Source organism: Haliotis cracherodii, unplaced genomic scaffold, assembly GCF_022045235.1.
Source record: "Haliotis cracherodii isolate W230 unplaced genomic scaffold, xgHalCrac1.p SCAF_4, whole genome shotgun sequence".
In the NCBI taxonomy this organism is placed as follows: Eukaryota; Metazoa; Mollusca; class Gastropoda; order Lepetellida; family Haliotidae; genus Haliotis; species Haliotis cracherodii.
In genome coordinates, this window is record NW_027266297.1 from 756,308 (window position 1) to 782,102 (window position 25,795).

The 25,795-nt window shown below is 42.1% G+C and overlaps 3 protein-coding genes across 4 annotated transcripts; 2 read left to right on the top strand and 1 right to left on the bottom strand.

Moving 5' to 3' along the window:
• The first annotated feature begins 13 nt into the window (after positions 1 to 13).
• Positions 14 to 4,813, top strand: LOC139479935 (transcription factor BTF3 homolog 4-like). Its single transcript, XM_071262871.1, has 7 exons — positions 14 to 95; positions 1,365 to 1,431; positions 1,711 to 1,824; positions 2,509 to 2,617; positions 3,711 to 3,800; positions 4,160 to 4,219; positions 4,493 to 4,813. The coding sequence occupies exons 2-7, from the start codon at positions 1,369 to 1,371 to the stop codon at positions 4,537 to 4,539; spliced, it is 483 nt and encodes a 160-aa protein (XP_071118972.1). The 5' UTR covers positions 14 to 95; positions 1,365 to 1,368; the 3' UTR covers positions 4,540 to 4,813.
• Positions 4,814 to 6,594: 1,781 nt separating this feature from the next.
• LOC139478885 (required for excision 1-B domain-containing protein-like) lies at positions 6,595 to 13,606 on the bottom strand. Of its 2 annotated transcripts, none has more exons than XM_071261559.1 (5): positions 13,528 to 13,606; positions 12,466 to 12,578; positions 9,687 to 9,891; positions 8,855 to 8,943; positions 6,595 to 7,167 (listed from the first exon to the last, which is right to left on the bottom strand). In XM_071261559.1, the coding sequence occupies exons 1-5, from the start codon at positions 13,537 to 13,539 to the stop codon at positions 7,071 to 7,073; spliced, it is 516 nt and encodes a 171-aa protein (XP_071117660.1). In that variant the 5' UTR covers positions 13,540 to 13,606; the 3' UTR covers positions 6,595 to 7,070. The 2 variants fall into 2 exon arrangements, with proteins under 2 accessions (XP_071117660.1, XP_071117661.1); XM_071261560.1 differs by lacking the exon at positions 13,528 to 13,606 and adding an exon at positions 13,198 to 13,227.
• Positions 13,458 to 25,282, top strand: LOC139478884 (phosphatidylinositol-glycan biosynthesis class W protein-like). The gene is made up of 7 exons (XM_071261558.1): positions 13,458 to 13,707; positions 14,116 to 14,535; positions 14,958 to 15,114; positions 16,044 to 16,294; positions 20,636 to 20,777; positions 24,049 to 24,130; positions 25,007 to 25,282. The coding sequence occupies exons 1-7, from the start codon at positions 13,538 to 13,540 to the stop codon at positions 25,249 to 25,251; spliced, it is 1,467 nt and encodes a 488-aa protein (XP_071117659.1). The 5' UTR covers positions 13,458 to 13,537; the 3' UTR covers positions 25,252 to 25,282.
• The last annotated feature ends 513 nt before the right edge of the window (positions 25,283 to 25,795 follow it).

Consider the following 25,795-nt stretch of genomic DNA (forward strand, 5'->3'; position numbering starts at 1 on the left):
TTATCAGTCTACGCAAAAAGTCATGACGTCAGGACCTCTTTCACAGCGGCCATCATAAGGACCTCGTGGGATTGAATTTGTCCCGCATTGTTGAGGTATTTATATGTTTGTTGCATACCTATGGTGATGATATTAATATGTTTCACTCTCGTCACGTTTGTAATCACTAAGAACACTTCTTTGTTTGCTATCATGATATTATTGATGAAAGTAGGGAAGTGGCAGCTAGCACCATGCTTTTCCTCGTGGGTTGTGTTTTTCGGGTCAACATAAACATGAGCATGCTTGCCTAAAACGGAATGACGTACGTACCGCTGTCAAACATAAGAGATTTTATCAATTTTAGAATGTGTAAAACTCTTTAACTTTAACTCTTTGACACGATTTCTCAAATTAGTCAGTTAATCCCACTTAGTTGAGGTTATATTTAGAAACATGTTTTCTACAACTTATTATTCAGGAAATGTTACAGCCATTTATTCTTATATGTCAGTATATATGTATGTCATACGAATTTTATCACGAAATAATTTGTACTTTTGATGGATGTTACTATGATATAAAAGGGGATGTTTACTTTTTATTGTAAAAACACAATTTGATCATCAGTCCCAGATCTATCAGTTAACATTCAGATGTGCCATGAACATTATGTGTAACTTCTTTACATTTTTCTGCTGATTTTATTTAACACATCAAAAACAATATATGATAAAGTTAACTATAGTTATCATTAGCATTTTCATTACCATAGCAGCATGATGCAAACCTTACCTTATATGGTCATTGCTTGACAGGATAATATATCATCGGATTAACCTCATTATAGTACATGTAGTATTGAGTTTGTTCTTCAGTAGTGATTTTCACTAATTTTCTCATCTTGTGTCAAAGGGAAATATTTCTTTTATCTGTTGTTATTGAGACTTGTTGTTTTTCGTAAGGACTCCTTCAGTCATTAGTACATGTAATAAGTCTATAGTTTAATGCTGCAGAAGACAATAATATTCCAACATAATCACAAGGGCCTGTAAATCCATTCTGATAATATCAATAACATTTCCATTTTTGGGGGAATTACAATGACACAAATCGGCCAGGTTACATGTTGAAACGAACCAATTCTTATTTTCTATTAGTCTCTAGATAAAGTATGAAGTACTGGGAATCTGTTTTGCTCTGGAATCCCAAAGTTTCAAGTGGCCAATTTCACGTGAAACTTCCTTGATACTGGGGAATCGTAAGCCTAATAGAAATAATGGGTTAGGTATATTTGAGAAGAAACTTCAACTTTGTTGGAGAATTGCTGTACTTGACAACTGAGTGAATAATAATTATTATTGAATCTTTTTCTTACCTTTCAGGAACATGAATCCAGAGAAGCTAAAAGCTTTACAGGCTAAGGCCGATGCTGTTCGAATTGGGGGGAAGGTATGTGTTGACCAGTGTTTGTGTATCAATTAGTTCGACCAAAATGGTAATAGACCTATTTTTCTGAGTATTTTAGAATGCTTCTTGCAGTTAAAGTATTCATGGGTATTGGAATCAATATGAACGCTTCATGAAAACACTGTGCAGCTGTGACATTTCTTCATACTCAGAAGATTATTTCGTGACTGGAATTGTATACAATAACTACATACTTAGTGTACAATTTGTGGAAGAACAATTTATTATCTGAAAATAAAATGATCTTATTTTTTATCTCAGGGAACTGCAAGGAGGAAAAAGAAGGTTATTCACAGAACGGCAACAACTGATGACAAAAAGTTACAGAGCTCTTTAAAGAAGCTCTCTGTTAATGTTATTCCAGGAATTGAAGAGGTTGGTATAAGTTCTAACATGTCTGACTTAAACCAATCCCATCTACCTCATTTGGCACCTAGTATCAACAACTGTTGCATGATTTTACCCCATGTCATTTTGGTAACATTTCTGTAAAGCTGGCCTGACTGTCTAGTTAATACATATTTATTTCTTCAAATCCTCAAGTCAGTTTGGCCATCATTAGTCAAAGTCTGTTGTCACTAAAGGTAGACTGTAGCCATAAAGTAGGGCTAGTAATGTAGGATGTGGCCACGCAATTGTCAATAGGACATTCCAAGGCAGAATTGGTCCACAACACCCCATGCTGGTTCGCAAGGCGATTCTGTGCATCCTGCCATGAAGGATGGGATCGTTGCTCTTGTCGTCGACCAATGTGCTTTCCTCAACCAGACTCCATTGTTTACAGGACAGTGTGATGTGGATTCAGTATCACTTTGGCATGAAACAGCACACACATACAGGCAACCCAGCTACAGTAGTCTTGTGTCAGAATAAGGTTCCCAGTACATGCTTGCCAGATCATCAGATGCATGTCCTGGCGGTTTGTCAACTTCTGTACCTGCCTATCTAAAAGATGCGAGTTGACACATCACAGACAAAGATGTGGGTTGACGCTAAGCCAAAAATGTTTAGATGAAACCAATTACTGAATGAATCATGAGGTACGTTGTTTGTTTGCAGGTTAATATGATCAAAGATGATGGTAATGTGATCCACTTCAACAACCCTAAGGTTCAGGCTTCACTTGCTGCCAACACATTTGCAATCACCGGACATGCAGAAAATAAACGTAAGATATGACATGTATAATTGCATGTTTGAACTTTTATGAATGTTTTAGGTTGTTTACAACTTTGTAAATGATAGTCCAGGATTCTTTGTAAGAAAGCCTAGAAATAAAACAAACTGATACCTGGACAGAGAGGGGATGGTCAAGACATTTTGAGAACATTTGTAAAATTACAAAAATCAATGTCAGATGACTGACTTATTGATGCCTGGCCACATTGTTTGGCTTGCTGTTTTTCAGAATCAGAATGGGAGTATGGAATTTACTTGGGGTACCTTGAAGGGTTTATGCATGAATCTCAACATACTATGTTTATGATAAGAGGCTTTTGTGTCATATGAACCATTGTCCAGCTGCTACAAGTAGGAGATAATGGTTGTCTTGATAGAAAATGATGCAGTTTTCACTCAAGCATGCCCACTGATGCCAGAGACTTCACAGGGCATCTTACATTGCACTGGCATTGATGTCAATTGGCATGGCTCCAACTTAATCTAGAAATAAGGAAACTCTAAAATTACAAAAATGAATCTTTTGTGACTAGTCTTAACTAGAATTTGATGTCTTTATCTGAAATCAATGAATTGTTTGGGTAAAATTAAAATTATTAAAAAAAGATGGTGAAACAAGACCATTGTCCAATGATAATGTTGTTTCATCTGATGAGATGAGCTGGAAGTGAGCTGCCCCCTGACAGATAGTCAGTAGATAATCAGGTGTTCATTGTAAGTCAGTTAAAGTACACTTGTACCACACATACAGAACCCTCTTGCAGTGTTTGTCCCTTCATGTTCATTTGCCCTGCCCTGCCCTGCAGAGTTGTGAAGATGTCATGGTTACCATGAATGATTGAACATGAATGTGAATTTGATAAGTTGAAAAGTTTAATGATAAGTTTTAAAGCATTCTTGTTCTGTATCGTTCATGTAAGTAACATAAAATGCAAACACTTGAATGATATTTTACTTTACTTGGAAATCCACATTAGAATTTGTCTTCAGCAACCCATGCTTGCTGTAAGAGGCAATTAACTGACTGGAATTATTCACCAGTTAGAAGGTCAGTGACTGACTTGATAATGCTGACTTTGCAGAAATAGCTGAAATGCTGCCAGGTATTCTCAACCAGCTCGGAGCAGAGAGCTTAAGTAGCCTGAAGAAGCTGGCATCAACTGTAGCAAATGGTGAGTCTTTTCTATAGAACAGAGGAGAGGAGAAGCACTTGAATAAGTGCGCCCAGCATCCTATAGTTGGTATTGGTGGGGTACTGCCCATGTACGGCTCTTCTTCTTCTAGCATTTGAAAAACTCTGTAATTTCATCATTCTTGAAAATTGTTTAAATCAAATTGGAAAAGCATGTATATGGCTTATTTATGCCTTAAGCAACTGGTTGGTCTGGATTTTGTAATAAATAGATCCTAAAGCCTTCAGCAACTGGTTTCTGTCGACAGTGATCTTTTACTTTCATTACCTTTAAGAAAACGACGTGCAACATTTGAGTATGTAAGCCAGTCATATATTAATGTGATTGTTTTCCTTCAGCTGCTGGAGAGGGAGGGAAGACCTCGACGGGAGAAATCGACGATGATGATGATGTCCCAGGTTAGTCCATACTTGCCATGGCAATCTTGGTTTTGAATATATCATATTTTCTATGTTGATATATTTGAGATCTTTTATTGCCAACACATTGGCTGCTGTTCATATAGGCCATTTTAGAAGTTAGCCTGAAGGTTTTTGAAACCCCAGGGTGTAGTTTGTTCAGTTTGTCTTCTAATTGGCGATATTGTGTAAGAAACATTAAGCCTTTTTTAGTTTTCAGTGAACATGCCATATATCTGACGTTTGTAATTTTCAAATTTGTTTCCATTTTAGATCTTGTTGAAAATTTTGATGAACCATCTAAGGGTGAAGGTGTGTGAGGACTGGCCTGGCTGCCCGTGAACCAACTTTCATTTTGAGTGCTCCTAAATCCCAACAGTCGAGGCATGAGGCCACGTGTACAGTGCATATGTAAATCTATAAGACCTTCATCAATGTTCTGTTTTCTTATAGTTCTCTTGTCTTACTTGTGAAGCTTATGCATCGGGAGCACTTGAATTAAGTGTGACTGCTGCATTTTACCAATTATTTGTGGTATAATCAATTGCACTTGATTCAAGAGCTAACATACTGGAATAAAAGCCATATTCTTAATACATGTATTTGTTGTTGATCGGTTACTGTAACATTCAAGTATGATACAGGATCATATCTTATACATGGTATGCAGAGGCCTTGAGACATTTGCGTTAAAAGCAAAATTAGCTTGAAAAAGGCCTGGAATTCACACAAATTTCCTTGAAAGGCGTGGAATTAACAGTCAAAGTCAAGTCTTTTTCAATTTCGCTGTTCATTATGTTCATATTTTTAAAGGAAAAACATTACCTACATAGAATGCGAAATATTGATAAAACGTTTTTTGTTTGTTGAATCTAATCTGTTCAAGGATTACCAAACTCTGTTCAGTTTTAGGTAATTAAACCTTTTAAAAGTATGTCGTGTTTTCATTATTAGGGTCTTAAGTCTTGTGCAAATTTGGTGACTGAAACTCGGAACCTGTCATGCCAAGGTGGAACAAGTGAACAGACCTAAGGATACTGACTCAGATGGCTAGTGATGTCACGAGACTATGGCATTAGGACATTTTTTAGGATACTCCCAACTTTCATTACCTGATTTGAATGAAATCTTTGGTGTATTTTGGACATGAACCAATCTATTTAATTTGGACAAGAAGGCAGCTACGCATTGGGACTGCCCAGCATTCCATCATGGTGACAGTCTGTCTTGGTGGGCGTGGCTTATGTGTTCGCATTTATTAAAGATGAAAGCAATAGTAATTGACACATTCAGCCAGTCAGATGGCATGAATTACAATGAACACTAATTATGTACATGCATAAAGTATATACATAGATTGCTTTAGGGTCTTTGAACAATTTATGAAGACTGGATGTCAATGCATTTTCTGAAGTACTTTTACTAAGGCCAGCACTATGAAGTAACAATCAGATGGCCACTGTAACAAACCCATTGATGGACACCTGTCATTTGTATGTTGCGTCCATAGCCATGAACACTGCCTGCTGAACACGAGCAGGTTCCACTTGAATTGGCCGTGATAACATCGTGATATTGGAAAACCAACTTTTGCTGGTCAGGGGTTGAACCCCAGATTTGCCCCAGTATCTAAGGATGACAAAGATGACAAATTGGCAGGAACAAAAAAGAGCTGATTGTTGGCAAGATAAAAATTGTCTGATTTTGACAATAAGCAAAAATAGTTGTGTTATATTGTAGTGTGAGTTTTGTACCATGTAATGCATGCATCCTAACGCCCCACCACAATAGCCCTTGCTCCCTCTGGGTACACTGGTTGTAGGCTCCAGGATAATCCTTGGTTCAGGCCACCCTCTTAAAGTGAGTGAACACCATACGCTCCAGACCACAGTATTTCCTCTAGACCACAGCAGCCTACAACTCAAATCTGCATCAGACCAGTGACTGAAAGCATGATCACTGATCTACCTGGCCAGTCACAATGGCCTGTTGTTTAAAGCCACACTCGGCAATATTCCAGCTATATGCCACGGCCTGTACAGTAAGTAATTAAGTCTGGACCAGACAATCCAGTGATTGACATGAAAATCGATCCACACAAATGGGATCGATGACACCAAGTCAGCAAGCCTGACACCCGATCCTGTTAGTCGCCTCAAACGACAAGCATAGTCACTTTTTACAGCAAGCATGGGTTGCTGAAGACCTATTCTGGTCCGCAGCAATCTGTGCTGTTGACTGTGTGCCTTCATACCTTGTGGCATGGATCATTGCTCATAATCATTGGTTTATCTGGTCCAGACTAAAAGGCTGTTGTCTTATTGCTGTGTGCCCTAATAAACAACAAACCAATCAAACGAGTAGTATTTGTTGTATCAAAGTTATATTAGCTAATATGTAAAACAGTTATGACATTTTGCTAATTAAATGTTCAGCTTGATGATCTTGTATGAAATGATAACCTGTTTCTGTATTTGCTGGTACAGATGTATGTGTTTTGATATGATGCTTGGTGTACTGAAATAACATCTGTGTGAATGTGGACCCACAGAATGTCATTATGTCAGTAGTCGGACCTTGATATAGCACCAACACAATGTACAAGTCCAGAACATGACAGCTCTCACATGGGAACATGTTTTCCTCCACTCAAAAACAGACGTGTGCCAGTGAACCGAGTGTGTTAGTCTGCCTTGATACCATGAACAACAAAGTCTCCAGGAGAATGTTCTGTAACATCAACACTTTAGCTCCATGTGCAACAGCATTGTCAGTCACAACTGCATCCAGGGCTTTGCTGCATGAGTTCTTCCCTCACTCATCGCTTCCTTCCAGGCTTGGACTCTCCATGCTACCTCTCCTCCTCCTCCTCGTCCTCGTAGAGATTCTCCGACTCGTACTTGAGTTCCTCTAAGTACTCATTGATATTCTGTATCCTTTCACTCACTCTGGAAGAAAAATGAGAAGTAAAACTTTAGAATATTACACAAAACACATGACCGAAAGTGAGAACGAATGGTTACTTGCCCTGCTGTCCATGACTGTAGCCAGTACATACATCTGCTGTCTGTGACATGCTGCACCAGTGTGGCCAGTACATACGTCTGCTGTCTGTGACATGCTGCACCAGTGTGGCCAGTACATACGTCTGCTGTCTGTGACATCACACTGCACCAGTGTGGCCAGTACATACGTCTGCTGTCTGTGACATCACCCTGCACCAGTGTGGCCAGTACATATGTCTGCTGTCTGTGACATCACACTGCACCAGTGTGGCCAGTACATACGTCTACTGTCTGTGACATCACACTGCACCAGTGTGGCCAGTACATACGTCTGCTGTCTGTGACATCACGCTGCACCAGTGTGGCCAGTACATATGTCTGCTGTCTCTGACATCACACTGCACCAGTGTGGCCAGTACATACGTCTACTGTCTGTGACATCACACTGCACCAGTGTGGCCAGTACATATGTCTGCTGTCTGTGACATCACACTGCACCAGTGTGGCCAGTACATACGTCTACTGTCTGTGACATCACACTGCACCAGTGTGGCCAGTACATACGTCTGCTGTCTGTGACATCACGCTGCACCAGTGTGGCCAGTACATACATCTGTCTGTGACATCACACTGCACCAGTGTGGCCAGTACATACATCTGCTGTCTGTGACATCACACTGCACCAGTGTGGCCAGTACATAACGTCTGCTGTCTGTGACATCACACTGCACCAGTGTGGCCAGTACATACGTCTGCTGTCTGTGACATCACACTGCACCAGTGTGGCCAGTACATACGTCTTCTGTCTCTGACATCAAACTGCACCAGTGTGGCCAGTACATATGTCTGCTGTCTGTGACATCACACTGCACCAGTGTGGCCAGTACATACGTCTACTGTCTGTGACATCACACTGCACCAGTGTGGCCAGTACATACATCTGCTGTCTGTGACATCACACTGCACCAGTGTGGCCAGTACATAACGTCTGCTGTCTGTGACATCACACTGCACCAGTGTGGCCAGTACATACGTCTGCTGTCTGTGACATCGCACTGCACCAGTGTGGCCAGTACATACGTCTGCTGTCTGCTGTCTGTGACATCACACTGCACCAGTGTGGCCAGTACATACATCTGCTGTCTGTGACATCACAGTACATATGTCTGGGCAGTCTAGTCAGTGGTTGATATGACTATGACACAAATGTCAGAAAACCAAATTATATCTTTTGACAAACATGAGATACTGGGGACCTATTCTAACCCTGATCATCGCGGGGGACCAACATGAGCTACTGGGGACCTATACTAACCCTGATCACCACGGGGGACCCACATGAGATACTGGGGACCTATTCTAACCCTTATCACCGCGGGGGACCCACATGAGATACTGGGGACCTGTTCTAACCCTGATCACCGCGGGGGACCCACATGAGATACTGGGGACCTGTTCTAACCCTGATCACCGCGGGGGACCCACATGAGATACTGGGGACCTGTTCTAACCCTGATCACCGCGGGGGACCCACATGAGATACTGGGGACCTGTTCTAACCCATGAGCACAAACAGATGTTATATACATAACAAAGACATGTTGTGAGAGTAATACAACTTGTCGCTCACTTCAGTTTCAGCTCCACTACTTCTGCCTTGTAGCATTCATCGGTGGGATGGTCCACAGCGTTCTGCTGGGCAATCTGGAGACTAGCCGTCTGCAACATGGATGGGAGTTTGAGAAACTCCTGTGTCCAGATGAGGTCTTGCACACCTTTGACTTTATCTTCTGTGTAGTAGACATAGGTGTGTGACCCTCTTGTGGGGAGTAGGGGTGTTAATGTAGATGTGGGGCCAGAGTAGGGGCGTTAATGTAGATGTGGGGCCAGAGTAGGGGTGTTAATGTAGATGTGGGGCCAGAGTAGGGGTGTTAATGTAGATGTGGGGCCAGAGTAGGGGTGTTAATGTAGATGTGGGGCCAGAGTAGGGGTGTTAAGGTAGATATGGGGCCAGAGTAGGGGTGTTAAGGTAGATGTAGGGCCAGAGTAGGGGCGTTAATGTAGATGTGGGGCCAGAGTAGGGGCGTTAATGTAGATGTGGGGCCAGAGTAGGGGTGTTAATGTAGATGTGGGGCCAGAGTAGGGGTGTTAATGTAGATGTGGGGCCAGAGAAGAGGTGTTAAGGTAGATGTGGGGCCAGAGTAGGGGTGTTAATGTAGATGTGGGGCCAGAGTAGGGGCGTTAATGTAGATGTAGGGCCAGAGTAGGGGCGTTAATGTAGATGTGGGACCAGAGTAGGGGTGTTAATGTAGATGTGGGGCCAGAGTAGGGGCCTTAATGTAGATATGGGGCCAGAGTAGGGGTGTTAACGTAGATGTGGGGCCCGAGTTTGGTGTATGGGTGTTAAAGTAGAGTATAATCTCATTATGTAATCTGCTATCCAGGATAAAAGCGGGTATTACCAGTTCCAGCTTGTTCCTCTCCTCATCTTGCACCTGGTCCAGGATGTTTGCAATCTGGTTCATGTTACAAACATTCGCCAACCTGTCCTTCACCCCGATCACATCCTGAGAGATCTTCTGGAAGGTCTCCGTGATCTCATGGACCAGCTGCCGGTACATGTTGAAGTTGTAATTTGGGGCTCCCTTCAAATACGCTTGGAAACCCCTGGAACAGAGTCTTACTCTCAAACCAAACAAAACTTGACTCTAAACATAATTTTCAGTCGAGTTTAGTGTTAATATATGTACTATCACTAGCTGAGCTTACTAGAATTTTACTAGACTCAGGCTTCGGACTAGTGGTTAAAGTCGCAGACAGTGATTTTTGACTGGGCTCCTGTCTACACAATGGACAGGTGTTAGTTACTATTGGCTCAGGTCAACCAGATTATTATGATGACAAAGACTGGCAACTGATCTCCCTGGGGGTTTGCATTATGAATGAGGTAATGGGACCTATATTGCCGTGTAATCACCAAAGAGTGAGTTAATGTTGTTTCAGATGACAGTCAGAACATTATAAGTCTGGGTCTGGCAAACAAATGCATTAAAAACATGAGCAACAATTTTCCCTAGGAGGTGTGACAAGCATTGGATAGGTCACACATATAATCACCTGCAACCTCATTCATCATCTCTTACAAGCATGGGATAGGTCACACATACAATCAGCTGCAACCTCATTCATCATCTCTTACAAGCATGGGATAGGTCACACATACAATCAGCTGCAACCTCATTTATCATCTCTTACAAGCATGGGATAGGTCACACATATAATCACCTGCAACCTCATTCATCATCTCTTCCAAGCATGGGATAGGTCACACATATAATCACCTGCAACCTCATTCATCATCTCTTACAAGCATGGGATAGGTCACACATACAATCAGCTGCAACTTCATTCATCATCTCTTACAAGCATGGGATAGGTCACACATATATTCACGTGCAACCTCATTCATCATCTCTTACAAGTATGGGATAGGTCACACATACAATCAGCTGCAACCTCATTTATCATCTCTTACAAGCATGGGATAGGTCACACATATAATCACCTGCAACTTCATTCATCATCTCTTACAAGCATGGGATAGGTCACACATACAATCAGCTGCAACCTCATTCATCATCTCTTACAAGCATGGGATAGGTCACACATACAACCAGCTGCAACCTCATTCATCATCTCTTACAAGAATGGGATAGGTCACACATATATTCACGTGCAACCTCATTCATCATCTCTTACAAGCATGGGATAGGTCACACATATATTCACGTGCAACCTCATTCATCATCTCTTACAAGCATGGGATAGGTCACACATATAATCACCTGCAACCTCATTCATCATCTCTTACAAGAATGGGATAGGTCACACATATATTCACGTGCAACCTCATTCATCATCTCTTACAAGCATGAGATAGGTCACACATACAATCAGCTGCAACCTCATTTATCATCTCTTACAAGCATGGGATAGGTCACACATATAATCAGCTGCAACCTCATTTATCATCTCTTACAAGCATGGGATAGGTCACACATACAAATACCTGCAACCTCATTCATCATCTCTTACAAGAATGGGATAGGTCACACATATATTCACGTGCAACCTCATTCATCATCTCTTACAAGAATGGGATAGGTCACACATACAAATATCTGCAACCTCATTCATCATCTCTTACAAGAATGGGATAGGTCACACATATATTCACGTGCAACCTCATTCATCATCACTTACAAGCATGGGATAGGTCACACATATAATCACCTGCAACCTCATTCATCATCACTTACAAGCATGGGATAGGTCACACATACAATCAGCTGCAACCTCATTTATCATCTCTTACAAGCATGGGATAGGTCACACATACAAATACCTGCAACCTCATTTATCATCTCTTACAAGCATGGGATAGGTCACACATATAATCAGCTGCAACCTCATTCATCATCTCTTACAAGCATGGGATAGGTCACACATATAATCACCTGCAAACCTCATTCATCATCTCTTACAAGCATGGGATAGGTCACACATATAATCAGCTGCAACCTCATTCATCATCTCTTACAAGCATGGGATAGGTCACACATACAATCAGCTGCAACCTCATTCATCATCTCTTACAAGCATGGGATAGGTCACACATATAATCAGCTGCAACCTCATTCATCATCACTTACAAGCATGGGATAGGTCACACATACAATCACCTGCAACCTCATTCATCATCTCTTACAAGCATGGGATAGGTCACACATATAATCACCTACAACCTCATTCATCATCTCTTACAAGCATGGGATAGGTCACACATATAATCACCTGCAACCTCATTCATCATCTCTTACAAGCATGGGATAGGTCACACATACAATCACCTGCAACCTCATTCATCATCTCTTACAAGCATGGGATACTGGGCACTGTCCCAGGCTACGTGATCCCTGACCTGGTATTGATGTGAAAGTTGTGCAGCATTCAGACTCTACACAAGTTAAAGTAAGGCCCTGAACTTTTAATGCGTGCTCCAATCATTGCAATCGTGTTCAGCCTTCAAGTTAAAAATTACTTTTAAACTGATTTATTTGTTCTCAACAAGTGTCTTCTCCAATATGCTTTGAAAGAAATTTCACAACTTATCCTTTGCAACTTATACCTGTCCTAAAAATGAATCTACATATTTTTCGGCAATTGCCCCTAGGAACATACTCATCAAATAGTAGATATGTCTGGACTCGCTCAGCTTGTAAATCATAGAATCTCCTCAGCAACGATCGGGGACTCACTGCAGTCATCTCATCCATGGGTGTTGAATTATCAACCTGAAAATGAAGAACAATAATCAGTAATGTCCTCTCCTAGTATTCTAGTAGTGCAGTCCATTGCACACACACACTCCCTCGCACACACACACTCCCTCGCACACACACACTCCCTCGCACGCACACACTCCCTCGCACACAAACACTCCCTCGCACACACACACTCCCTCGCACGCACACACTCCCTTGCACTCACACACTCCCTCGCACGCACACACTCCCTCGCACGCACACACTCCCTCGCACTCACACACTCCCTCGCACACACACACTCCCTCGCACGCACACACTCCCTCGCACGCACACACTCCCTCGCACACAAACACTCCCTCGCACACACACACACTCCCTCGCACACACACAACATTGCTACTGGCCCATGCACAGATAACACTTCTTTTGGTGTAGCTACGTATTCCGTGCCTCATCAAGTTCACTCAGACAAAGCAAGGGTCTAGTTCTGTTTCGTTCTCGTGTTGTTCATAACTTTATTCAGCTATGATAATTCTATATGCAGTCAAATCATTTGCACTGATTATCTGAGTACATAGGAAAATGCTGTCATTCTTGAAGAAAACAGCTATTGCGTGAAATATGTGGAAAATGTTTCGCCATATACCTCCATCCTCCAAATTGCTGTGTCATTCACAGTTATCTGCCCTTTTTTGGATCGGTCCGGAAACGACATATGATTTCTTTATATTCATTTTGTGTGTGTTATGATAGGTTCATTGCTATTTATTTGTTATATAGATGAAAGTAGAAATATTGGTTCTGTAATATGGACAGAAAAGGGCTGATAAAACATCACAACTGATCTCAGATTCCTGTCCATTAAATTGATCCATTGATCAATTTCTATTCAACCAAGATGGCCGCGCCCATGAAACAGGAAATGGTATTTTTAACTTAAAAGTATAACATTTGCCATTATTTGCTGTTCACCTACCATTTGGACCATGGATGTGCCTGTTAGCAATGTATCGTACAAGCAACTACACGAGGAGTTTATGAGTGGATTGAATGGGTCGTCTTTGGTGGAAGTTTCTGTACTGACTCTGATCCCAGTCGGTTCAACTCTTGTCCGTGATTTGTTTTGCCTCTTCGTCAACGACTTCACACAACCATGGTAATGGCACCTGTCACCAAGGATACAGTTTAATTGTTCCAGGATTACCAGTTTAACTGAAAACCTGTCAATAAATATTTTTAGACAATACATAACTCAACCGAAGACAAAATAAAACTCAATCTAAATAGTAAACATGTACCTTAATGACAAATCACACATGATCCGATTGTCTTAACATATTTAGCTTGAAGAAAGGAGTAAGCATTCTAAGGACAATGATCCTGACAATACTCTAAAATACATAAAATCAAAATAAAGCTGAAAAAGTCCATAATTGAGATACAGTTGACTATTGTTGAGTAAATTCTGCTGATCGAGCAGAAACAGATAGCTCAATACTTGGGTTGAGTCTTAATCTCTTGAACTGCCTCTTGATGAATCTGTACTCCCATTTATTGTTTGCAGGTTGATTGTGGTGAATGTGATGATCATCATTGTCCCCCTGCTCCTCAGTTTCACCGTTCTGAACTTCACGGACTTCACTGTGCTGGTGTCCCTCTTTACCACAGCTGCAGGCATGCTAGGACTCATCGCAGCCAGGCATTCACAGTCCAGGAAAACACAGCAGTCAAAATCTGGGTCACTTTTAGAGACATTCCTGGATTTGGAGATGAGTTCCAGACGTCCATTTATTTCCTATTTCCGAGGTCAGACGCTGCTGGCAACTGCGGTTGCCATTCTGGCTGTGGATTTCACTATTTTTCCCAGGAGATTTGCTAAGACTGAGACGTATGGAACAGGTTTGATGGATACAGGAGTAGGGTTGTTTGTTGTTGTAAATGCAGTTGTCTCACCTGAAGCACGGGGAAAAGTTACAACTAAAAGGTAAATATTTATATTGAGTTGTTTACTGTCATGACTGATATTTGCTACCTTGATTGTCTTATGAAACCAGATATAGTTTCGTTAACAGGTTCTTGACCTACTTTCTGTGAGAGGTGGAGATGAACAATTTTAATGTTTACTCACAACACATTTTGTGCAGGACATCCATCATGTTTAGGGAGTTTTGTTTACTTTTCCCGATAATACCCAACCCACCGAAAGTCGTTCATAGTGAAGACCAATGTGAAGAACGTAAATCTGAACAGTTTCCCCATTTTGTCAGCATTTACCAGGAATTGTTATTTCTTCTGAATTGAGTCTAAATAAAATTGTTGTGGAAATGTCACAGCCGTTGGCATTGTGATGTATATTTTAAGGTCATACTCTGTCATGATCATGAAGTGTGTTTGTTGATGTGCAAGTCCTGTGCTGGCCGTGATGCAGGCTGTCAAGTCCAGCATGCCACTGGTGGTGATCGGAGCTCTACGACTGCTTGCTGTGAAGAACATTGACTACCAAGAGCATGTGTCAGAGTACGGTGTTCACTGGAACTTCTTCCTGACCTTGGCTGCGGTCAAGGTAATGGCACTCAAACAGGGCGGGGATTTGTCACATGATATGCTGTTTAGTGGCATTAACAATAAAACTCCATGGTTACGCTACAGGTAGCTAATGTTCACATTTCTTTCTGACTATGCAAGCATTCATTCTGACTTTTATACAGTAAGGATAAAGCGTCTATCAACTTCAGTATTTTTGGGCAAGACTGTGGTAAAACAATTCCCATTCTGACATTTTGTAACCAACTCTTAAGACCTATAGTGGGTACATGGGTAAGGCCGGATAATAGAGTAACCATGGTAACGGGTACCCAGGTAGTAAATTAAGAATGGCCCCAGCCCTACCCTCAACACAGAGAGTGATGTCTTTGAATCGGCTTATTGATAACGATCTGTTAAGACTGACATGTTTTGACATGTTTGTTCAAATAATAAATTCTTCCTTAACTGTTTGACAAAACATCTTGTATTATTATAGCAAAAGGACTTCATTTTAAAATATTATGATGTATTAATATGATCCGAACAGTTTGTTTGACTGAAAGTGATGATCAATCCAGGTTTTCAGATCATTCTCATTACAAAATACCTTATAACTACCGTACATTAAAATATATCCTCAATTCTTTCTGTTTAACATATTTAAGGAGGAAAACAATAAATACACATGTAATGATATGACATACGGTGGCATTGATTCAGATTGATTTCTCAGTGTCATTAACAACATTGGTGGGAAGCTGTTTCTTGTGTGACATGCATCACTCAGCCAAGTAGTTGGGGGCTTCAGTTCCTTGCCATGAAAACGCTTCCATGACTCTTATCACCACAATCTGTCGTTTAATGTTGGGTCAGGATTGTCTGGTCTGGGTTTGTTCAGCCGATGATATGATTGACATGCCATTCTGTCAGAGCAGCAATGAACCTTTAACCATCTTCTGGTCCCAGGTTTTATCAGCCGTGATTCTGTCGGTGTTCCCTGTGCACTTGAGCGGCCTCCTGTCCATCATCATCGCTGCAGGGTATCAGTACAGCCTGACGGCCACCAGTCTCACCCACTACATCCTGCACGGGGCAGACGGGCGGGGCACACGGGGGGGCTTCCTTGATGCCAACAGGGAGGGCTTGTTCTCCTGTATCGGCTACCTGGCTATATACTTCGCCGGGGTGGAGATTGGAAGCTATATATTTAGAAAAAGGTGAAATTTTCAAGCTTGTAATAATGTGTGGACTATTCCTTTATGTTTTTTTCTTTTTCATTTATTGTTTTTAAAAAAGAAGTACCTGTTACATAAAATGCAGAATGCCCATGACATATAGCACAACTTATTAGTACATCTTAGTCTTTTTACAGAAAATATAACATACTTGTCACTCATACATTCACTCTAGTAAGACAAACACACTGCATATATCAAGTATGCATAACTATTAAAGCTTATATCTGAGATTGCAGTGTTGGAAAGTAAATGTTTTCTAACATTAAAGACTTAAGTATAAAACTGAAATTAAAATGAAAGCTGCTCCTCATTTTGAAAAGTTTATGATACAGCACCAAGCATCATAGAATTTCTGCTGATTACCTGTCTTGAAAGCAATATCTCTTTCCATGTTGTATCATGAAAAGCTTCCTTTTTATAAACATGAAAATAAGGTTTTGTATTTTGGAATTTGCATCTATAAATGTAGAATTTTGCAATAAGTAAAAGTAAATAGACCACTATATCTGTTTTTATGTTCTCTTTAACTCTAAAAAGTATCAATTCTGCACAAAATGTCACATAAACATGAAAGCACTGGTATATCAACACTGACATTTATCCTAAAATCGTTCTATTACATCACATTCCCAAAACAAGTGAGCATACGGTACATGTATGTTTGTCTGTGATGTATGTTTTGGCCATCATCTAGCCACATGTGGTTACCTCCCTTGTTCCTGACGAAGCAAACACACTTCTCTCCAAACACACTTCTTCTGAACATCTGAGGAGTCACCAACGATACAATCTGAACTGTAGAGGTGTCACCATGTCTAGAACAACGCCCAATGATACAATCTGAACTGTAGAGGAGTCACCATGTCTAGAACAACACCCCCCGGTACAATCTGAACTGTAGAGGAGTCATCGTGTCCAGAACAACACCCCCCGGTACAATCTGAACCGTAGAGGAGTCACCATGTCTAGAACAACACCCCCCGGTACAATCTGAACCGTAGAGGAGTCACCGTGTCCAGAACAACAGCCAACGATATAATCTGAACTGTAGAGGAGTCACCGTGTCTAGAACACCACCCCCCGGTACAATCTGAACTGTAGAGGAGTCACCGTGTCCAGAACAACACCCAATGATATAATCTGAACTGTGGAGGAGTCACCATGTCCAGAACAATACCCAACAATATAATCTGAACTGTAGAGGAGTCACTGTGTCCAGAACAACACCCAACGATACAATCTGAACTGTAGAGGAGTCACCATGTCCAGAACAATACCCCACGGTACAATCTGAACTGTAGAGGAGTTACCATGTCTAGAACAATACCCAATGGTACAATCTGAACAGTAGAGGAGTCACCGTGTCTAGAACAATACCCTATGGTACAATCTGAACTGTAGAGGAGTCACCATGTCCAGAACAACACCCAACGATACAATCTGAACTGTAGAGGAGTCACCATGTCCAGAACAATACCCCACGGTACAATCTGAACTGTAGAGGGGTCACCTTGTCTAGAACAATACCCCATGGAACAGTCTCAACTGTAGAGGAGTCACCATGTCTAGAACAATACCCCATGGAACAATCTCAACTGTAGATCAGTCACCATGTCCAGAACAACACCCCCCGGTACAATCTGAACCGTAGAGGAGTCACCATGTCTAGAACAACACCCCCCGGTACAATCTGAACCGTAGAGGAGTCACCGTGTCCAGAACAACAGCCAACGATATAATCTGAACTGTAGAGGAGTCACCGTGTCTAGAACACCACCCCCCGGTACAATCTGAACTGTAGAGGAGTCACCGTGTCCAGAACAACACCCAATGATATAATCTGAACTGTGGAGGAGTCACCATGTCCAGAACAATACCCAACAATATAATCTGAACTGTAGAGGAGTCACTGTGTCCAGAACAACACCCAACGATACAATCTGAACTGTAGAGGAGTCACCATGTCCAGAACAATACCCCACGGTACAATCTGAACTGTAGAGGAGTTACCATGTCTAGAACAATACCCAATGGTACAATCTGAACAGTAGAGGAGTCACCGTGTCTAGAACAATACCCTATGGTACAATCTGAACTGTAGAGGAGTCACCATGTCCAGAACAACACCCAACGATACAATCTGAACTGTAGAGGAGTCACCATGTCCAGAACAATACCCCACGGTACAATCTGAACTGTAGAGGGGTCACCTTGTCTAGAACAATACCCCATGGAACAGTCTCAACTGTAGAGGAGTCACCATGTCTAGAACAATACCCCATGGAACAATCTCAACTGTAGATCAGTCACCATGTCTAGAACAATACCCCATGGAACAATCTCAACTGTAGAGCAGTCACCATGTCTAGAACAATACCCCATGGAACAATCTGAACTGTGGAGGAGTCACCATGTCTAGAACAATACCCCATGGAACAATCTCAACTGTGGAGGAGTCACCATGTCTAGAAGAATACCCTATGGTACAATCTGAACTGTAGAGGAGTCACCATGTCTAGAACAATACCCTATGGAACAATCTCAACTGTAGAGCAGTCACCATGTCTAGAACAATACCCTATGGAACAATCTGAACTGTGGAGGAGTCACCCTGTCTAGAACAATACCCTATGGAACAATCTCAACTGTAGAGGAGTCACCATGTCTAGAACAATACCCCATGGAACAATCTCAACTGTGGAGGAGTCACCATGTCTAATACAATACCCCATGGAACAATCTCAACTGTAGATCAGTCACCATGTCTAGAACAATACCCCATGGAACAATCTCAACTGTAGAGGAGTCAACATGTCTAGAACAATACCCCATGGAACAATCTCAACTGTAGATCAGTCACCATGTCTAGAACAATACCCTATGGTACAATCTCAACTGTGGAGGAGTCACCATGTCTAGAACAATACCCTATGGAACAATCTCAACTGTAGATCAGTCACCATGTCTAATACAATACCCCATGGAACAATCTCAACTGTGGAGGAGTCACCATGTCTAGAACAATATCCCATGGAACAATCTCAACTGTAGAGGAATCACCATGTCTAGAACAATACCCCATGGAACAATCTGAACTGTAGATCAGTCACCATGTCTAGAACAATACCCCATGGAACAATCTCAACTGTGGAGGAGTCACCATGTCTAGAACAATATCCCACGGTACAATCTGAACTGTAGAGCAGTCACCATGTCTAGAACAATACCCTATGGAACAATCTCAACTGTAGAGGAGTCACCATGTCTAGAACAATACCCTATGGAACAATCTCAACTGTAGAGGAGTCACCATGTCTAGAACAATACCCCATGGAACAATCTGAACTGTAGATCAGTCACCATGTCTAGAACAATACCCCATGGAACAATCTCAACTGTAGAGGAGTCACCATGTCTAGAACAATACCCCATGGAACAATCTGAACTGTAGATCAGTCACCATGTCTAGAACAATACCCCATGGAACAATCTCAACTGTGGAGGAGTCACCATGTCTAGAACAATATCCCACGGTACAATCTGAACTGTAGAGCAGTCACCATGTCTAGAACAATACCCTATGGAACAATCTCAACTGTAGAGGAGTCACCATGTCTAGAACAATATCCCACGGTACAATCTGAACTGTGGAGGAGTCACCATGTCGGAAGTTACCTACTCAAGTAACACAAGTTGACAGAGGCAGAGAGGAATTCACACAATACAGTTTGTGCAAGACATGCTCTCAATATACAATGTAGTTGTGCTCTGGATTTTGTGTTTCTCACGAAGTACGTGTCAAGTGTGATCAGTTTATTTACACAGGTTGCAAACCAATCAAACCGTTAGGCTGTTGACAACCATTTTCTTGGCAACATTGTCAAGTAACCATATCATTGTTTTATTTCAAAGGGAGGGAAAGTTGCATTAATTTCATGATCTTTTTTAGACTAGGGGTCGGCCCTTGTGTTACATGATGACACATAAGGCTAAAGAAAATAATAGTCTTGGTTATTAGGCACCGCCCACCTCATCATAAAGTCTGCCATAAAGTTCCGTTTTTATTTCCATTTAAAAAACACTCCTTAGATATTCCCCATCTGGAACCCAAGGAGGAAAATGCTACAATATTTGAATTAAAAACAATGCGATAAATTATAGCTCACAGTTACTTTCCTTTACACGTGCACTGCTTTACTACGAATCTCGTGTTATGGTCATGGCGGCAATAGGAGTTTATTTGCTTGTGTTGGTCCATTGAAACATAAAATTAACGATAAAGCATCACTAGACATGATGATTTACAAATTCAAATTCCAGACGGCGTGTGCGGGACTGGATGCTGGTTCTGTGTGTGTTCGTCAGCATGTCACTACTCTCATGGATAGTCCTGGGGATAGTCAGCAACACTGTGGAGCCTGTCTCACGCAGACTGGCAAATGGACCTTTTTGTATATGGACGGTGAGCATTTCTAGAATGATGTACTGTCACTGCCATTTACTCTTTCTTAAAACAACCCCACCCCCACCCCCACATGGCGTGACATAGTTGTGTCCAGTATTGAGGTCAGTGGTCCATGTATGTAAAGCAGCATTCATTATGTCAACAAACAAACAAATTATACAAGAAGAGAGAGATAAGATAAGATACGACTTAATTTCTCATGGGAAATTAATATTTGACAGTTAATTAGCACTTTAATATGAAAAAAGAGAAAAATTAGCCTTTTAAATAATTATCTGTTTAATACATTTCTACATGTACTTGTACATACATTCCTTGTTGTCACTGTCATAGTGTTCACTTCTCTACATGTCTTTACATGCGTTTGTGTTAGTAAAAGTCTAATACTAATAGTATGAATTCATTATTCTTTCAAACTGACTTTTTTTTGTAAGTGCTTCTTTGATCAATTTAGTACAGTTGTTTGATATGATTGATTTACTAATGACAATCAAATTGAAATATTTCTTAATTGTAGCATTTACTGTTTTTGTTGATGATAATCTTTATTCCTTAGATTAAAAAACTTTCATACATGTATGTCCACCATCTCCAGAAGCTTGGGACAATGATATGATACAGCCCTCAGCAAACACATTTCTAATCTCCAGTGAGTGAATGAGTATGGTTTTATGCCGCTCTTAGCAATATTCCAGCAATATCACGGCAGGGGACACCAGAAATGGGCTTCACACACTGTACCCATGTCGGGAATCAAACGCGGGTCTTCGGTGTGAAGAGCAAACGCTTTAACCACTAGGCTACGGGACTGCTGCTCCGATATCCAGGAGTGTAAATTGGGATGCATAAGGTTTTGTCTGAATTTGACCGACACTGCCACCTCATTTAGTTCTTGAAACTACGAGGAGCTTGGACACCCACAGGTATCATGTCATATGTATCTCCTTTATAGTTGGGGGCACGGGTGGTCCAGTCGTCTAAGGCGCCTCGATTCGCTGTGCAGAGTTGCATCCTTTGGGCACGCCAGAAACCTGTGATTGTGTGTTCGAATCCCGGTTCGCCCCAATTATGTTTCTATGTTTGTCAGCACCATACCCGTGCTCCTGGGTTTCACCGAGGTGGGAAACGTCAAAGACCTGCATCACTTCAGGCTTTCCTCCCACATTAAGCTGACACACCACGATATTACTGGAATATTGTTAAAAGCGGCGTTAAACCCAAGTCACTCACTCACTCTTTATGGTCATGTGAGTTTATTTGACACATTGACCCGTCATGTAAAAGTTCAAGGTCACCTCCATGGTCATTGCCTGAAGAAAAGTCCAAGAATCAATTACCTAATGTCCATGAAACTTGGTACATGTGTAGGTCAATATTGAGGTGTGGCCACCATCTGAAAAGGTTGTGAGTGACCCACGTATAAGGTCAAGGTCACAGTGAAGGTAATAGTATGTTTGCCATTTTCACTGAAATGCCTTTTCTACAGATATTTTTAAAGTCATATACATGTAGTGGTTACATCATTAGAATCTTATGTATTGCAAGTGATGACAATCTATGATAAGTGCGGCAGGTCACTTTGTCTTAGTTTCAATGAGCTGCAGATCCCTGAAGATCCGGGTTAGAATAGACCTTCAGCAACCCATGCTTGCTGTGAAGGTCTGGGTTAGAATAGGCCTTCAGCAACCCATGCTTGCCGTGAAGGTCTGGGTTAGACTAGGCCTTCAGCAACCCATGCTTGCCGTGAAGGTCTGGGTTAGAATAGGCCTTCAGCTACCCATGCTTGCCGTGAAGGTCCGGGTTAGAATAGGCCTTCAGCAACTCATGCTTGCCGTGAAGGTCCGGGTTAGAATAGGCCTTCAGCAACCCATGCTTGCCGTGAAGGTCTGGGTTAGAATAGGCCTTCAGCAACCCATGCTTGCCGTGAAGGTCTGGGTTAGAATAGGCCTTCAGCAACCCATGCTTGCTGTGAAGATTCAGGTGAGAATAGGCCTTCAGCAACCCATGCTTGCCGTGAAGGTCTGGGTTAGAATAGGCCTTCAGCAACCCATGCTTGCCGTTAAGGTCCGGGTTAGAATAGGCCTTCAGCAACTCATGCTTGCCGTGAAGGTCCGGGTTAGAATAGGCCTTCAGCAACTCATGCTTGCCGCGAAGGTCCGGGTTAGAATAGGCTTTCAGCAACTCATGCTTGCCGTGAAGGTCCGGGTTAGAATAGGCCTTCAGCAACCCATGCTTTCCGCGAAGGTCTGGGTTAGAATAGGCCTTCAGCAACCCATGCTTGCCGTGAAGGTCCGGGTTAGAATAGGCGTTCAGCAACTCATGCTTGCTGTTAAAGACTATGCTTGTTGTAAGAGGCGACTCGGGGGTCAGACTCGCTGACTTGGTCAATGCATTTCATCGTATCCCAATTGCGTGGATCAATGCTCGAAATATCAATCACTGGATTGGCTGGTCCAGACTCGATTATTTACAGACTGCCATCATATAGCTGGACTATTGCTGAGTGCGGCGTTAAACAACAAACCAACAAAACAAACAATCAATGAGGTGTATATGTTATTTTTTGTTACATTGAATTCCAGCAAGGGACATCATATTTGGTTTATATGGAGGCTAGTCCTTTGGAATGTTCATATGGCATGCATTTTCCCAAACCGGAAGTGATGTCATCAGAAGTGCCCTTAATATGAGGTGGCATAGGTGCCCTGTTGTTAAGATGCCACAATTCGCTATGCAGCATTGCATCCCTTAAGCATGCCAGAAACCTATGATCGTGGGTTTAAATCCCAGTTTACCCCGATTGTTTCTAGGTGTGTCAGCACCATCATCGGAGACCTGCATCATTTCAGGCCTCCCACATGAAGCTGAAATACTCTCCAAAGCGGCGTTAAACCCAACTCCTACCCCCCTCCCTCACTCACTCGCGGTTGTAGCCGACATATTCCACCATACCAAGGGCAAGGGTATGACGCTGGAAATGTTGGTATGTGAGGAGGGACTACAAATGGCAGCAATGGGCTGCTTCTCTTTTTGCGAACATGTTCTAGTTAAAAGTTGCTCTTGACTTCGTGAATAAGCGTCATCATAAGTGTTGGCATTCTTCCTACATCATAGACAGATATCTAGAGTAATGACATGTCTACTGCTGTGCTCCTCTGTGTTGATGTCCACGGTGTTGATTCCTGGTGTTGATGTCCCAGGTGTTGATGTCCCAGGTGTTGATGTCCCTGGTGTTGTCTTTCATTAATGCTTCGGTGACACATTTCAGGTTGCGCTGTCCTTCCTGCTGCTGACAGTCAACTTGGCTGGAGACATCGCTGTGACCTGTGCCCAGTCCTTGTGTCCGAGAGGTGAAGGTCTTCTTTCTACTCCTTAATTCAGTCAGGTGTTCAAATACTTTAACGTTGAAACTGTTGCCTTCTGTAGGCTGTAACATGTAACCTGTAAGATCTGACTGTGGATTGAGTGAGGACATTGTGTTATCTCACACTCGGTCCTCTGTCAGTTCTTTATGTGTGACCTGTAAGAATTGACTGTGGACCGTGTGTCTATGTGTGACCTGTAAGAATTGACTGTGGACCAAGTGTCTATGTGTGACCTGTAAGAATTGACTGCGGACCGAGTGTCTATGTATGACCTACAAGAACTGACAGCGGACAGAGTGTCTACGTATGACCTACAAGAACTGACAGCGGACCGAGTGTCTACGTGTGACCTACAAGAACTGACTGCGGACCGAGTGACTACGTATGACCTACAAGAACTGACTGCCGACCGAGTGTCTACGTATGACCTACAAGAACTGACTGTGGACCGTGTGTCTATGTGTGACCTACAAGAACTGATTGCGGACCGAGTGTCTACATGTGACCCGTAATAACTGACTGTGGACCGTGTGTCTACGTGTGACCTACAAGAACAGACTGCGGACCAAGTGTCTACGTGTAACCTGTAACAACTGAGAATCAGGTGGCTGCAATGTGTGACGTATAATTTTAAGATTTTTCTTTGGACAAGATGGGCATTGATTTTCCACATCTGTATGGCCATAAGTATTCACGGATGATGGGGGAATGTTGTGTAGTAGACGGTGTAGTATTGACGATGGACCCGGGTATCGTCTCCCAGATGTCAGTTGTTTTCTTCCAGATAATTTCAGAGGGCACTTGCAAAAGTTTAAAACATTTTAGACAGATTTGATAATCCTCATTGCTTCAACATTCCAGATGGACGTGAGAGCAAGACGTTCCCGGAGGATCTGAGTACCACGTGTCTTCTGTCGGCCATTAACTACAACAGTCTGCTGTACTTCCTGGTCGCCAACCTACTGACCGGGCTGGTCAACATGTCCCTCCAGACACTCTACGCCCCTCCCTCACTGGCCATCACCATCATCACTGGCTACATGCTCGTACTCTCAGGCCTCGTCATGCTGCTCTACAGGAAGAAAATCTCTACTAAGTTTTGGTAGCGAAAGGTTTTATATTGTTACAATCTGTTGTTTCTTTCCCAAGTTTTTTAAATAAAATATTATATATTCGTAAGTATTCGGATGTCTGTTATTTGTACAAATTTTTAGGGGGCTTGGTGCTTTAATTCACAATGCTGAACTCTCCCTTCACAATTAGCTGACACACCATGACACAAGCCAAACACTTATAACCAGCGACCCCCTGTGTACATCTGGGATACAATAGTCTTCAGCAACCCATGCTTGTCATAGGAGGCAACTAACTGGATCGGGAGGTGAGACTCGCTGACCTGGTTGATGCAAGTGATCGTATCCCAATTGGGTAGGTCAATGCTCATGAGGTCAATCACAGGATTGTCTGGTCAGACTTGATTATTTATAGACCGCCGTCATATAGCTGGACTATTGCTGAGTGCAGTGTTAAATAAACAAACCAAAGCAGTGATAACCCAGTTCACTCACTGCCAGTTTTCAGTACACAGAGAACCACAGAACCAACCAACACTTCAGAGGAGGCAACACTTCACTCAAAGATCCAACTGTC